Source organism: Eretmochelys imbricata, chromosome 1, assembly GCF_965152235.1.
Source record: "Eretmochelys imbricata isolate rEreImb1 chromosome 1, rEreImb1.hap1, whole genome shotgun sequence".
Lineage (NCBI taxonomy): Eukaryota > Metazoa > Chordata > Testudines > Cheloniidae > Eretmochelys > Eretmochelys imbricata.
Genome location: NC_135572.1, coordinates 277,152,932 through 277,169,596, shown reverse-complemented (window position 1 = coordinate 277,169,596; position 16,665 = coordinate 277,152,932). Strand labels below are relative to the sequence as shown.

The 16,665-nt window shown below is 40.9% G+C and overlaps 1 protein-coding gene across 8 annotated transcripts in view; it reads right to left on the bottom strand.

The window, feature by feature from the left end:
• Positions 1-247: 247 nt before the first annotated feature.
• The window catches only part of NR2C1 (nuclear receptor subfamily 2 group C member 1), a 97,189-nt gene continuing 80,771 nt past the window's right edge, over positions 248-16,665 (bottom strand). For 4 of the 8 annotated variants that reach the window (XM_077832186.1, XM_077832201.1, XM_077832194.1 and 1 more), the window contains 3 exons: positions 11,452-11,589; positions 4,305-4,410; positions 248-3,444 (listed from right to left, as the gene is read on the bottom strand). In XM_077832186.1, coding sequence (XP_077688312.1) covers positions 3,270-3,444; positions 4,305-4,410; positions 11,452-11,589 — 419 coding nt within the window. In that variant the 3' untranslated portion in view covers positions 248-3,269. The remainder of the gene's footprint in view (positions 3,445-4,304; positions 4,411-11,451; positions 11,590-16,665) is intronic. The other 4 variants (XM_077832144.1, XM_077832162.1, XM_077832152.1 and 1 more) reach the window with 1 other exon arrangement.

Here is a 16,665-nt window from a genome sequence, read left to right as displayed (position 1 = left end):
AGGTGGGCACTGGGGCCAGAGTAAGCCACAGATTTAATTTTTTTGGGGGGGGGAGGGGGGGAGGGAAGATTCCTTGTTTCCGGCAATCGGGAATGCACTCAAACACCAAAATCCACCACTGTCCCCAACAAATGATGAACAAACACATTAACTGGATGTTTCTGCAAAGATGATGGGCAGCAATATAGGTAGCTTTGACATTAACATTGTCGTAAGTATATTTCAGACTTAACAGTCCTTGAAATAAATGGCAATTCGTTCCCTGGGGCTATTGTTTCAGGTTATCAGCACATTCTGGTGGACACCACATTAGTTTACATTCAGAAGACTAATTGGTTGCAAAGGAATAGATGTTTAATTTTTAAAATATTTAAGCTACCAGTGAGAAGCTAAATTCTGTAACAAGAGAGGGATCCTGAGGCCAATTCCACAATGGTAAATATGGGACTCCAAGTGTTTTAATGATTTCTCCAAGAACTATTGTGTCCCTTGAACACTTAAAACTGAGATAAAACCAAGACCAAAATCAAAATCCTGCTGTAATTTGTAATACATTCTTAAACAAAACAAAACAAAAAACCCTTCCAATCCAGCAATGCCCTACTTCTTATCCAAAATTGATTCAACAGTCTTTTAGTTCTGATGGCATTGAATAAACATCCTGAAATATAAATTATAATTTGTGACATGAACAACTATTACCAGAACTCATAATGGCATGTTTCTATAAATTATCAATGTATAGTGCTTTAAAAGCAAAGGATACTGCTTAGTCAAAGTTTTACAATAAATTATCAGATGTACTGTATTATGTATGCAAACTCATAAGCTAAAAGCTAAGTGATAGAGAAACTAAGTGTTAATGGCAAAGTTAGAAATACCAAACTATTAGCATTGTCCCAATGTCTTATAATTGACAATATTACATGGCACAACAATCGTGTACCCAGACAACCTATAAGAAATTGAATACACTGTCACAGTCTATGTATCAATTAATATAAAATACTACAAATTGATAGGTAATTGCAATTGTTATTCTATAATAAAAAGTTACAATTTATTTTAAAAATACAGCCAAAATAGAATTTACAATTTTAGTCAGGTTTCAAGACATTTACAGTAGCTTTTATACAACAGCAAGACAATCACTGCGACATTCTGATGCTTACATTAAAACTGAACTACCAGTAAGATGTAGATGTGGGATGGAATAAGCAAACAAATGACTTCCAATGATACTGAAGAGAGAGGACACAGAACAAATGTACTAAGAGGACAGGACTGGTTTGTAATGCAGTTGACATTACAATGAAGTTCTTTTGAAACTATTCAAAATGTAACTATAAGCTGTACCAGGAAATATACCAGTAAGAAACATAATCTAGCACACTGTACAATAAATATTTTTAAGAAAAAATTATTTTTGAACTACCCAGTTCATTATTTAGAACAGCGCTCTCATCTTTAATTGAAATGTATAAAACTATTCACTTTTCCATTCAAACTGTTTATACTAAAAATCAAAGTTTTTCCTTAAATCAAAAATCATAAACCTGTTGCAAATAATTTTATCCTTTAGCTGGCAAAGAGGCCATTCTTTATTGGCTGGTAAAGACCATAAGTTGACAAGTCTTGACTAGATGCAAACTAGTTAGACTGGTGAAGACTGAATGCTGAAAATAAATAAAGTATGTGTTGTGGGGGACATCCCCCCAAAACTTGTCAAGCTAGAGAATTTTTAAAAATACCTTTAATGCCCATGATGTAGTAATTTTCAGAGTTTAATTTTCAGTAGTAGATCAACTGATGTTACCGGACTGTAACAAAATGGGAATGAAATTGGCCAGCCTTCTATCCAACGTCAACATAGCTTGGAAAAATTTAACTGCAGAGAGCAGAAGCTATTCAACAGCATGAATCCGAAAACAATCAGAATGGCAATGATGTGAGAATCTGTGGACGCTGTTGATCAGAAAAATGTGTCTATTCAGACAAAAAAAGTTATGGGCTTGAGCTGAAACTTATCTGAGCAGCAGTAAACTTCAAAGCAAGCTTCATTCCTTAAAAAAGCCAGTAAGATACCAAAGTGCAATGATAACTGTAACGGTTAAAATAAATGCTGGTAAATGAACAAAATGAATATAAAAATAAAACAATCCCTTTATTCATTTATCTGTTTTATTAAGATTACCCCTACTAAGAAAACTCAGCTCCCCCCAGCTCCTGATCAGAAGCATGAATTTATATTACAAGAAGTGAAAATAATTTATTCAAACCTTGGGGGAGGGAGAGACTGTGGTGGAGAGAACAGAAGAACCTGCATTATGGGGCCTCAGGTCATGATAAATAGAAGAATGACGACCCACCAGGCACAGAACAACGTGTACTCTAGACTCAATCAGTACTAGAAACTTATTTAATTAGAAAAATACAACAGAAATCTGACATAGTAATAAACTATTTTGGAAAATAGTTTATTCTTAGTCAGTTTCCCACTGTATAATACAAATAGCTAGTATCTGCCAATACACACCACTAGAACATATTAAATTCTTGACATCCAGAATAGCATCAATCTTACTGCCAATAATGGAGGTGAACTATGATCAGCTGCATCGAGGTATCAAGAGAATATTAAAAAAAATCTGCGTGCTTTCTATGATTTCCCTGCCCTTTTCATGGTACCAACTGCTGTATAAAACAAGAACTTCAGCTCTTTTCAAAGTAGCTGAAAGGAAAACGAAGTTGATTACAAAGGTCTCACTTCAATTGAAATATTTTTGCCTTTTTAGTATTTCTGACCATCATGTTCCATTGAATCAGTGAGAATGAATTATAGCAAAACACTGAAAACACAACTCAGAGAAGAAGGTTAATTTATTTTTTTCTAAAATTAAGTAGTGACACCTTAATTCAGTCAACAGTCTTCTTCACCAGGCTGGATTTTCCTATTCGTTTTGGACTTCATAAACAATATTCCAGGTTCATCTATCTACAAAAATATGGTGGATAATTTTTGATTTTCATTAAATGCCAGATAATTTACAAGTCCTTGAAAACCAGATGAAAAAAGGAAGTCATCCTGTATCCCTCAAAACACTCTGCAGCATTTCCCAAATGTACTGGAAAGGAGAAATTTTAGCCTTCTTTAAATTTTTAAATGTTGCCAGGGAAGGCTTCTTGCCATCTCTTGGAGACAGTATGCCATGATTGCCATGGTGATGTACATTTACGTCACCACAGCATAGAATCCTTGTTTTCCACCTTTATACAGAATGACCAATAATTTGAGAGTTGTAGTCCGCTGTCTCCATTCTTAGGATATATGGGATGATGCTGTCAATCTGAACATTTCCAATCAGTCCTGCAAAGAACAACTCTTCTGTGATGGTAGCACTCATCAGTCTGAGGGCAGGCAATCGGAGAAGAAGCCTAGATAGCCTGAAAAACAGGTTTGGTAAAAGAGCGTTACAGTTTAACAGGCAAAGCAAGGCTTCCTTTTGATGTTATCCAGTTATCAATAAAAAAAAAATATAAAGGATTACACTTTTGGTCATGGTTCAATAAAAGCTCAGCTCTTAGGAGGTTTAGTAGTAAGCTTTTGTAGGTATGGAAGACAGATCAAGTTTTAAATTATTCCAGTATTTAATTTATAACCAGTCACATCTTTGACATTAGCGCAAACAGATCTTAATAGGCATTTCAATATATGTGAGTTGCACAACCTGCTACGGCCTGCAGCAGGCAAAAGAAAACAAATGGAAGACCTGGCTTCAAAGAGTCAGGTAATTACAATTCAAAAAATTTAAATACATTTTCATAAAGTTTAACTTTTAAATGTAAAATGCACTAAGTTACTTTGAAAATTATTGGAAGTAACAATGAAGTCATACACATAAAGTGGCTAAGGGTATGTCTATACTACCCGCCGGATCGGCAGGCAGCGATCAATACAGCGGGGGTTGATTTAATGCGTCTAATCTAGACACGATAAATCGACCCCCCGAGTGCTATCCCGTCGACTCCTGTACTCCACTGCTGCGAGAGATGCAGGCAGAGTCGACGGGGGAGTGCAGCGAAGTGAAGACAACATTATTCACGTAGCTGAAGTTGCATAACTTAGATCGATCCCCCCTCTAGTGTAGACCAGGCCTAAGAGTGGGACTAAGACTTGTCAACACTTTTCACTTAATTGATTCTCACATTTCTTAAAATGAAATACTTCTCAAATCAAATAACTGAAGCGCTGAAGAAAAGAAATGAAAGAAAAATCAAGCATGTGATGTATATAATTTACATACCTGTAGGTATCATCTGGATACACTTTTGTTACATAATCTTGGAACTCCATGTAAGCCTTTTCTTGAAACTTTTCAATCTGTATCACATTTTCTAGACCTGGGTGATCTGAAACACAATTTATATTGTTATACCTGCTCTGGATAAGATGCACAAAACAAAAACAACAAAGCCCATCTGGGGCAACCATCCGATTAATTCTTTTGCTACTGTAGCAACTTCTGGGGGTTTTCTGACAATTTTGATGCTGGGTACCTTGCCTTAATTGGATTATTTTCTTAAATGACGGAGATCTATTTCATTTACGGTGCTCAGATGAATCTATTAAACTTCTCTAGGAGTCCAAGCAAATGCAGTTCTTGCCATGTGTAAAACTATTTACATAATCTCATTCACATTTGATCTTGTCTCCAGTTACTGTGTTGCAACTGAACATAGCATTATTCTGCTATGTTGACAGTTCATTGGACAGTTGTGCGCTTAAACAATATATGGAGTCTAGCTGCCATCCCAGACTACATTTTCTTTACTTTATTTCTTCCCTGGAACTGCCGGAGCTAATTACCCCCGCAGTCCATCTCCCCCTCCTGCAGACCAATTCCTTCCAGTCCATTGTCTGCTCCCTGCACTGGTTCAGCTCTGCACATGTGAAGGGTGGCCAGTTCCCCTCGAGCCTGAGTCAGTGCTGATGCCTTGTCCTGTGAGCTTGGCATGCTCGGGGCTTCCTGCTTCCCTTGCCCTGTGCCTGCGATTCATCTGCAGCTACCTCCTGCCTACGAGGTCACTGCAGTGGCAGCTGCATGCCCCACTCCTGTCAGCCACTGTTGCCTCACTCTGCTGTGCATGCTGTGGAGTGAAGTGACCTCAGCCAGCACGAGTAGGGCACACAGCCACCACTGCACCAACCCCACAGGCAGGAAGAGGAGATCAGAGATGACCTGGACCAACCCAGAGAGCATCAGGTTGTTTTTATACCCAGTCTGAACCCGACATTTGTAATCAGGTGCCGTCAGGTTTGGATTGGGTTGGAAGGTGCTACAATTCCCTCAAACCCAATATTTCATAGATCAATGGTATAAACATCCTGTCCTTTCTAATGATCCCTCAATTTCTTAACTCCATAAACATCTATAAAGCATGGTTCCAAAGTAAAGAGCAGAAGGGAAGGTCAAGTGTGATTGCATAGAGGAATAGTGTTTTGAGAACAAGAGTTACTGACCGAAGTAACTTATTTTTTCTCCTTCATGACATTACTTTCAGAGCCCAACTATAGGAGGTTAGCTAGTAATGATCTCCCTAAAAAGGCAGGCTGAGGAACTCTGCTAGTTCAACAACGACTAAAGCACTGGCCTGCTGATACTAACGTGTATTCTTGATACCATGTAGAAAGAAAAGCCATTTGTGAACATATGAATTGAACTCCATGTAGCAGCCATACAGATGTCAGATAGGGGCATACTGTAATAGATTCCCCCTGAAGCTGCCATCTCACTAGGTCAGTTAGCCTTGAGACACTGAAGGCACCGAAACAGCAGCTAGTTCATAACTTGACGGGATGAACATTCCTTTCCAGTTAGAAAAGACTTCTGGGGATACTTCTGACAACACAAGTGTCATGAGACAGTAATTGGAAACACACAGGAAACTAGGTCAAGCCTTTGACATTTGAGCAAACTTTAAAAACCTGTTCCACTTGACAGTGTAAAACTTCCTAGTGAAATGTTTTCTAGACTCCCACTGCCTTGATCTCTTCAGACAAGGACAAAACATCCTATCCTAAAACCTAGCAGTCATGCTGTCAAGTAAAGGCCTTTGAGGCATATTTGCATCACCTTGTCGCTGTGTTGGAGCAAGATATATCAACACAGGGAGGGTGAATGAATAATTTTTGGATAGAGAAGCAAGTCTACCACAAGGCACGAACTACCCCTTTGCAAGATTAGGCTCTTATGAGCCAGTTGTGTTCATAGGAAGACTTTTGATGAGTCAGATGAGTTGCAGATACCATCAAGCACTTGGTGAATACGATGGGGGCAATTGCTGAACCTCTCATGAAACTGAGGTGCTTCCTGTGGCTCTTATCTGAATGTAAAAGCAAACATATTAAATATCAAGGACACAAATCAGCCTTGAAGTTCCAGAGCAAGGATTATGCTCCCTTGAGAAAACAGGTAATTTTACTTTCCTTCTGTATTTGTTCAATATAAGGAGCTCAAAATAGGGGTAGGCCTTTACTTTTGGAACTTCTTTCTAGTACCTTTCTTCCAGGGTGGTGTCCATTTCCAACATGTCCTTTTCTCCAACTACTTTTTCAGGAGAGGGATAAAAAAAAATAAGGAAATAAAAGGTAGATAAAGTTTTGTCACGCTATGAACTCCAAGGAGTACCCCTTTCAATGATCTTTAGGACTCAGCTACATGAAGAAATGGCCTGTCATTCCTGTAAATACTGGAACAAAGAATACTAAAAGACTGGGGTAGAAGAGGAGAAAGGATGAGGACTTGGGTCCCCTGAAACTCACCCAGGGCTCTCTGGCACATCCTCAAACTTGCTGCTACATGCAGCGCCACCAGTAGATGAAACTACTGAGGCAGAAAAGAACACCTTTTCTCTCTTCTGAAAACAAAAGGGCTTCCCAGATTGTCTCTGTGTTTGCTGGTACCATCATTCCTGAGCCCGAAATCTCTCTTCAACATGACAAAGACCTGGCTGTAGTGTCCATGATATCAAGTGATGCCTCCAGAGAATTTTTGGACAACTAGCTTTTCTGGTATAACACCAGAAATTCCTTGGTTTGGGGAACATACTGGGTAACATGTTTTGTTCTAGTCCAAGTAACAGCTCTGGACTAGAACAAAACATCTTATCAGGCCATAACTCTAGCAATTTGGTCTCTGTGTGCCCATGTTTTGATGACACTGTCCCAGCTCTAGATTTGTCATTTACAGCAGAATTCACAACTGGTCCAGAGTAAAATACACCTCTACCCCGATATAACGCTGTCCTCGGGAGCCAAAAAATCTTACCGCGTTATATCAAACTTGCTTTGATCCACCGGAGTGCGCAGCCCCACCCCCCGGAGCCCTGCTTTACCGTGTTATATCCGAATTCGTGTTATATTGGGTCACGTTATATCGGGGTACAGGTGTATTGGAAAAATAACCCACACTGGTAACCTGGTATAAGGCTTCCTTGAGGCAGAAGCAGCAGAGGAAGAGTGATTCCAGACCTCTTTAACCAGCTCATTGACGAGGAGTACTGTTTTTTTCTCTTTGTATGCCAGGATTTCAATAAAATGTATGTGGTCTGTTAGACAAAACTGCCAGTGGAATACCAATATCACAGCCATTCTATCCACCAAATCCTGAAAGACCTTGGCATAACTTACAGAAGAGGAATTCCTAGGACTACCTCACCAGTTCCTGCTCCTCAGAGAGAATGCATCTGATTTCAAATCAGGTACAACTACCGCTCTTGAAGATTTAAAGTAGAGGAATCCCAGGAACCTCTGAAGAGGCCATCACCTGCATCCGACAAGTGGGTATTCACCCACGAAAGCTTATGCTCCAATACGTCTTTTAGTCTATAAGGTGCCACAGGACTCTTTACTGCTTTTGTAGGAGAAAGCTTCCTTTGCATGGGGGAGGAGACAATGTTGGTCTTCCATCATCTCATCACAGAGGCCACTTAAGGAGGAAGGGAACCACAGGACCAAAAGCCCCAAGGTACCCAGTACATGTATGGATGACAACTGGATAAAATTTTAATTTTGGAACTGTCCAGGCTGATAACTGAGGTACCAAAAGTTTTCCTGTACCTAAACCAAGTTCCCTTTGAGGTGGAGCTGCAGCAGATTGGGAAAGTACCTGGTTTTCTCAGTTCAAGGAAAACTACTGCACCAATCTTGGAAAAGGCAGGAACCATGAATCCAACGATGGCTCCTCCATATGACAACCTTGGGCAGATTCATTGTGGGATCCTCGCCAGAGGACCTCTTTCTCTCACAGTACAGCTTTTTAGAATGACCAGTGCCAGAAGATGTGTCTTCTTTGGCTCCATCTGAAGAATTCAGGTCTTTACCTGGGGGAATGTGTTTCATCAGCCTGGGATTTTATGGTAGGCATTAGCACTAAGGAAGGCTGACTGTCCACATTACTTGTGTATAGGAAGTTTTCAGGGGAAGGTCTATCAGACTCTTGCATTACCAAAGCCTCTTGCAGCAGCAGATTCTAGAGTAGAGTCTTATGGTACTTTGGGACATTTTCATGCCTATCTTAAGTACAGAACTTTTTGTGAGATAAGAGGAATCTCTTTTAAATCCCATTCTTTTAGATGTGCCTCCCATCGTGAGTAAGGCCAAAGGAGACTTAATATATATAAAAAAAAATTGACAAGTGAAAAAAACCCTTAAACCTAACTCTAACAATGCAACTATTTACAACTAGATTTGCATGTATAAGATTAGAGAAAAGGAAGAGTCTGGCTCTGTCACTCTCCAGGTAGCAGACTGTGGAATCTGAAGAGGGAGGATATTTATATCTGCGGTCTATGAAACATTGGGCTTGAGGAAATTGAGTGCATCACATAACTGCCATCTGCTGTCTGAAAAGCTTCCATGATAAGGCATGTGACTCCTACACTGGGGCTCTGTATAGGTAATGTCATGAAGAACGTAGAGGCACAGTATGATGATTGGTGTGGAGAGGAGGTAGTGGAGGGCCTTCCTGTTTATTACTTCCTGTTCCTGTTTGTTTCCTGGTTCCTGTTGCCTGAACTCAGCGCTCCAGTGCCTGTCCATGTGTGTATGTAGTGTTGGGTGTGATAGGCTGAAGACAATGGAAAAACCTTAACATGAAAATAGGATGTTTTCCAGCCTGAGTGATGAATGATTAACTATAATGAATTCCTGCTGTTTAAATAATATATAATGAAGTACTGTATGACAGATATAACCACTGTATTTTTACTGTTGCCTTTATTGTCTATGTTCATAGATATGGCTCACATAGTAAAGGCTGCACAGCAGCTGCCTTCTGTTCCTCAAGACTCACAATCTACTGAAATAAAACAAAGCCCTCACTGTCACCAAAATAGTATGCCAATATAGGATACAAATTATGATGCTATTAGGATAGATGCTAAAATTATGATACTACTGACATTTGATACTACTGATACTGGTATTTTTAGTGACTCTTTAAAATTCACCTCTGTTGGATATCAGCTTCAGGAAAGGTAGAGCAATGAGAAGACATATTTGTTATTGTTGCGTTTAGAACATTTATGAGAAAAATGAACAGACTTGCTCAGCAAGTATCAGAGTAAAAAACTGCTCTAAATACAGAAAAATACCTGGCAGATTATGTTTCTGTATAGCAATGTTTGTTGTTTTCTTTTTTATTATAAATCTTTGGATCTGTAAACGATGGATGAAAGTCCTGGGGCCAAGAGGTAGTATCTTGGTGTAAATCAAATTACACACAAAAGACTACATTAAAAGAACATTAAGGTAGCAAAGTCAAGCGCTCAAAAGCTAGGAAAAGCCAGAATTAAGGTTAATTAGGCTCCCTTCTGTGTATGTAGTATGATACAGTGTTCAATTACCTAATCAAACATTACTTCCACACGACCTCTGCCTCAAACAGTGAATATGATAGACCATGCTACTCAATATTTTATTTCATCCTCATTTTTCAGTGTGTGCCGCTTCATCTCCTCCCCTCCTTACTTACTTTACACTATTCCAACCCTGGCTCTGAATACAGAATTATTTATTTCTTCATGAGGTTTTCTATGTTGCTAATCACTATATTATCTGAGTATTTCACAAACATTAATTTAATTTAATTTCGCAGCCTCCCTGCGAGATGGGGGAGTGGTGTTACCCCCTATTTTACACATGGGGAACTGAGGAACAGAATGATTAAGGTCAGAAGTATCCACTAATTTTGAATGCCCATTTGACATATCTAGGACCTGATTCTTCAGAGCATTATATAACAGTTTATACAGTCAAAGAACACCTTCCGCTTTCTTCTGTGGCAGCTGAGAATGATCAGTACTTCCACAACTCAGGCCCCATGGTCTTATTTTGGGCCTCCAGAAAATAAGGACACACAATTAGTGACAAATTGTGAAAACTTTGGTTTAAGTGACCGGTCTACCACCACACTGTAACTGCGACAGAGGCAGGGACAGAATCCCATTCTCTAGGACAGCATTCAACATTCTTAACCATTAAACTATCCTTTCCCTTCCTGCTATCCCCTGCCTCATTCACTACATCAATTCCAACTGCCACAACAAATGAGGCAGGAGTCCTACAGACAACGGTATCCTTTACTACACAACACTGAATCATCCCCAGAGCAGGTCCACCCTGTACACTGAATGGGGCAGGTGTCCTGTGGAAACAATAGTACACTATCATATAATTAGACTGTATCATATGCACAAGGCAGCTAAATCAAGGTTGCACAGACAACCATGATTCTCGCATTTTCTAACTTTTGAATGCTTAACTTCGCAATCTTAACATTCTTTTAATACACACCCCTCTCTTCTCGCCCTCGCTCCCAGGCTCCTCATCTGATCTCTGTGTCGCCCAATCCTATCTCAATCTCCCTCCCTCAAAGGCTTTTTGTCCCAATCTCCTAGTCCTGCCTGCCCCCTCTCCTACTTATCTAATGTCACCCCCCAACTGCCAAACTGGCCCCTAAGTCTTCCTTCCTTCCAGTCTCTCCCCGCTCCAACTGATTCTTGAGGAGCAGAATTAGAGAACATGATGGTAAAAAACACTGGTGGTCAGTCTGCCTTACCATTTCTAGCATTGCTAGCAATTGCTGAGCTGCACTGGTGCTACAGCAACTTCGGGAGAAATGCCTAAAATTCTCAGTGAAGATGGAACCTTTGGTAGACTGGGAGAAGAGGGGACTTTTAGATTTTAAATTAGCACCTAATTAAAATAAAAACAGGTTCACAGATTTGTTGCAGCTATTGAACTACAATGTCAGAAATGCATGAACTTACATACGAAATCACTCTCCCCCCCACACCTTAACTGAAAGCTTGGATTTAATACACTGTAAATACTCATATCTCAATTGTCACAGAAAAGAACAAAATTTGAAGTTAAAAATAATTACATACCAGGACTGAAGAGGACGATTGCTTTCAGATAAGCATATTCGTAGCCATCTAGGCAAAGCTTAACCATACTGTTACAGAACTCTTGCAGTTTGAAGATATGCTCCATCACTAGTTTTCCTCTATCTGTAGACAGCTTATCTAGATTAGTACAAAAAAATTGCAGAATGGATTTTCTGGATAAATTTACTCCTGATTTCTAAATGATTCATATAGCTGGTAATATGAATCCATATTCTTCTTCTGAAGGAAAAAATTACAGGCCAATGAATGAATGAATGTTTATTTATTTATTTAAACCCACTTCATGATTAGTCTGATAATCCTACAAAAGAGTCCAATGATCAGAGGTGGACTGGCACCTGACATATTAATCACCAGAAGGGGGAAGAAGATTACATAGCAGTAAATGGAATTCCCTGAATGTATTACTCCCCTGCAGATGTACTCCATAAGAGTCATGTGCCATGCTCACTCATCACAGAAGCGTTAGCAGCAGCAAATCTATTAAAGAGCACTCCCTCCATTTTAGGATCTGAATGTTCTAGAATCAAAGTCTGTAAAAGGATCCACCCCATGCCTGTCTTAGCTGTATTCCTAAACTATCAGTATAAATACGTGACTGCACTGGGAAAGGTTTTTTGGATAGCAGCACGATTACTTTCCCCTTTTTAAAAGTGAGATGAGTCAATTTTTAGGAATCCAAACCGAGCGGCTAGGTGAAGACATACAAAACTATTCAAGATCTGGATAGAAAATCTTACCCCATTTAGGGGTATGAGAGCTAACACTACTAGGAGGAATATAGGGAATTCTCTGGAGAGGTATATGAATTTAATACCACAAGAGTCTTGCCCATGCTAGAACAATTAAAGTAACTTGAGCCCCAATCTAATTATTATAACTGTAAAACAATTAAAGCAAATCTATTTCTTTTTAGATAGAGAAAAGTCATAGAATGGCACTGAAGGCCAAAGTATTAAAGACTGAGATGCTATGTGTATCTCACAAGCAATTACAGCCCTGTTCATTTTTTTTTTTAAAGTAGAGTTGAACAACAAAGTATCGTGGAACAAGATGTTTCAATATAAGGGGCTTATACCTGATACCTCTGAAGTTATGTCTACACTACAAACTCACCATGTAATTACTGCGGTGGTGCATGTCCACGCTGCCCTCCTTTGGTCAGTGGTGCACATCCTCACCAGGAGCACTTCCACCAACCTAAGAGGGGCAGTGTGGGGAGCTGAGAGCCCGGTCTCTCAACTTCACTGGGAGCTCCCTGCCATAAACCTGGCTGAGCCACAGGCTCCCGGCAGGAAGCCCCCTTGTTGCTCCCCGTTCCCTGTCAGGAGCCGGGGGAAGTTGCCTGGAGCTTCTTGTCCCTCCCTACCCTGTTCCCCACTGGGAGCAAGGGAAAGCCGCCCAGGGCTTCTCACCATCGGTGAACAGAGTCCAGCTGCCCTGGTGTCTCCGCACCCCCACCCCCAGCCGGGCAACCTTCTCAATTTCACAGCTCACCTGGGCTTCTCATCCTGGCTCCCAGCCAGGAGCGGGGGGAAGCCCCCTGGGCTTCTCACCCCAGCTCTCAGCGGGGAGTAGGGTCCAGCCACCCAGCTCTCTGGGGAGCAGGTGCTTTCTTGTCAATTTCATAGCTTCTGCCCTGAAACTGACAAGAAAGTGGATGTAAAGGATGCAGTGTCTACACAGACACTGCCTGGTCCTAACTACACTGACATAAGCCTTACACCTGTCATGGAGGTGGAGTTGTTATGCTGGTGTAGTACAGCACTTACATCGGTGGGAGGAAGGCTGCAGTGTAGACACTGACATAATTAGGCCAACATAAGCTGCCTTATGTCAACCTGTGTGGTGCCGACCAGCTCTGAGGGATATAAGATTTTTGCAGATCTCTTTTGAAGAATTTTTTTGGGGGAAAAATTTTCAAAAATTGGTGTCTAAATTTAGTTTTCTGAATAAAAACCCTGATTTTCAAAATTCCTGAGTATCCTCCTGAAATCAATGAAGGCCACTGGATGCACAACAATTTTTAGAGTCAGGCCTCTCATTTAGGACCCTAACCATAGGCACTCATTTTTGAAAACTCTAGCCTTAAGAATTTCCCTTTTTCCTGCTGTAATCTTCCATGGAGCAAGATGAAGAGGATGTGCTTTGCTTCATTCCAGAGACCTCCACTCATTAAATAATTCAGTCAACTCAGGTTTCATTTTCTTTACCTTATTCTTTTGTTGTTGTTGTTACTGCAACTCACCTAAAGGCCCAAGGTCACCTCCAACCTCCCAGAACAAGAAAAGACTGAAATGTTCTTAAGAATTGCTCTTCTTCTCATAGAGTCTAAAGTAGCTCTTTTAAATGTTAGATCTGACTGTCTCATCACAGATCTTTCCATACTGACAGACCCAGTCAAGCAGCTGTTTTCAGGGCTTGAACTGCCTTTTGAAAAGACTGCACCAGTCACCCATGTATGCGTACAGCTTCAAACAGGGATGAAACCACATCAAAAAACAGAATTGTAGGGAAATCCTCCACCATTGCTCTAGCATCAGTGCAGCCCCACTAGTGCTAGTAACTGTGGGGGCACTGATGTAGACCGGCCAATGGCATTTTTACCACTGTATCCAAGCAATGGAAGGTACTTTCCTAAAATTCTCAGTGTAAACAATGCCTTGGTGAATGGTGAGTTTGCTGGACTGGGTCTGTTGTCACTCTAGACACACTGTACAAGCCCTATGAGATGAGCTATCATAGGGTTAACCCCAAACAACAGGTGTAGTCCAAGGAACAAGCAATTTTTCTTCAAAGACTCAGTATCAGATAGGAGTAAGATGAGGTGGTAACATGGCTGTGAAAGTTGTTGAGATTTGCACATTAAACCTGCAACTTTAAATCAGCTAGGATCAGCTGAATAGTTCACGGCTGCAAGAGCCTTGAAAAGAAACAGGAACCTCCAAACCTCTTGACTGGGATGGGGGAAACCAGATCCAGGTAAGAACTGGGTCAAGCAAAAAAACTCTAGGACTCAGTATGAACGAGATGGCGTAAAAAAAGTTTACAAGTGATGAGAGGGGGTGGCACCAGCGTAGAAACCATTGGAATAGGAGATTTCTGTACTGACAATGAGTAACTATGCTGTAGAAGCTGTCCTGGGAAAGCTAGAGGTTTTGGAAGCTGAACGGGGGACACAGTTTTCAGAACGCTGCAAAACGTGAGAGCTGATTGTAATATCTAGGAGACAGATAAGGCTTTTTGTATTGCAGAGATGGATTTATCTTATCTTGGGCAGGGGCAGAAGTGACTTAAAATGTGGGGAAAGGAGTGTTTTGAATTTCTCATTTTCCACTCCCAGAAAACCATGACTGCAACTACCAGCCTCATTGCACACCACCCCAATATCTACTAATGTGCCCCAAAATTACAATTAGCTTGATATTTCTGCTAAAGGTATCAGCAGTTACATAATTACCACAGAATCATAGAAATGTAAGACTGGAAGGGACCCTAATAAATCTTCTAGTCCAGGCTCCTGCCCTGAGACAGGACTAGGTATTACCTAGACCAGTGTTTCTAAATCTTTTTGATACCAGGGACCAGCTTGCTGGCTTCCTAAACTGCATCAGGGAAATCTCAGGGACCGGAACCGGTCCATGGACCTGTCGTTGAGAAACACTGATCTAGACCATCCCTAACAGGTGTTTGTCTAACCTGTTCTTAAAGACCTCCACAAACCTCCCTAGGTAATTTGCCCCAGTGCTTAACTACCCTTACAGTTAACTGTACCCTCTGGCAGCTATCATTGAATCAGTTTGCATCCAGTTCACATTCAGAAGGATTTTTTCCCCCCCTCACTAGCACAACGATTGTTGTCGTCGTTTTTTGGAGGGTGTGTGTGTTAAAACAAATTCTCAGGTACAATTATGTGGCAGTTATGAATAGAACCCTGACTAGCATAGCTCCATGGATCATGAGTTGTGTCATGATACCTACAATTGGAATCTACAGGCTCACTTCATGAAGGAGAAAAAAATATTGTAACCTTTCCCTTCTCCATAATAAATTTCAGACAAATTCAAGTACATTTTAAAGTTAGGACTGAAAAGAAGCAACTAAAGAAAAAATACTTAAGTCTCCAGGAACATGGAGAATCAAAATAATACTCTAAAAGTTTCTTACGCTATAATCTGCTTCTAGTTTTAGGAACATATTTTACATGATTTGCCATAATGGATCTTGTACAGTAATAGATTTTAAGGCCAGAAGGGACCATTGTGATTGTCTAGTCTGACCTTCTACATAACACAAATTATAGAATATCCATGTATTAATTCAGCGGTGGCCAACCTGAGCCTGAGAAGGAGCCAGAATTTACCAATGTACATTGCCAAAGAGCTGCAGTAATACGTCAGCAGCCCCCCATCAGCTTCCCCCCTGCCCGGCTCCCAGCGCCTCCCGCCCATCAGCGCCTCCCCCTCCCTCCACACACCTCTTGATCAGCTGTTTTGTGGTGTGCAGGAGGCTCTGGGAGGGGACGGGGAGGATCGAGGGCACTGCAGGCTCAGGGGAGGGGGTGGGAAGGGGTGGAGGGGAGGCAGGGCCTGGGGCAGAGCCAGGGGTTGAGCAGTGAGCACCCCCCAGCACACTGGAAAGTTGGCGCCTGTAGCTCCAGCCCCGGAGTCGGCGCCTAGACAAGGAGCCGCATATTAACTTCTGAAGAGCCACATGAGGCTCCGGAGCCACAGGTTGGCCACCCCTGTATTAATTCCTTCTTTAAACCAACAGTAGCTGCGCTTGAATTAGAGTATGTATCTTTTAGAAAAACATCCAATCTTGATTTAAAAATGTCCAGTGATGGAGAATCAACCACAACCCTTCGTAAGTTGTTCCAATGATTAATTGCCCTCACTGCTAAAAACTTGCAACTTATTACTCTTTCAAAATACATAAGCTCCACGCTGCCCACTAAGCTTGTGAAATCTCAATTCTAGAGAAACTCAGAATTTAGTCTTGCTTTATACCATACAAAACAGCAAGACTTCCAATACAATTTTATAGAGACTGATGACTGAGTGCAGGATGCAAGTCAATTTTGACTGCAATATTTTCCTTGAGGTTGTTCAGCATGTCCTATTGAACTTTGCATTTTTAATTAGAACAATTATTTGTATATAAATTTTCTGGGAGGGGGAGGGAAAATGAAAA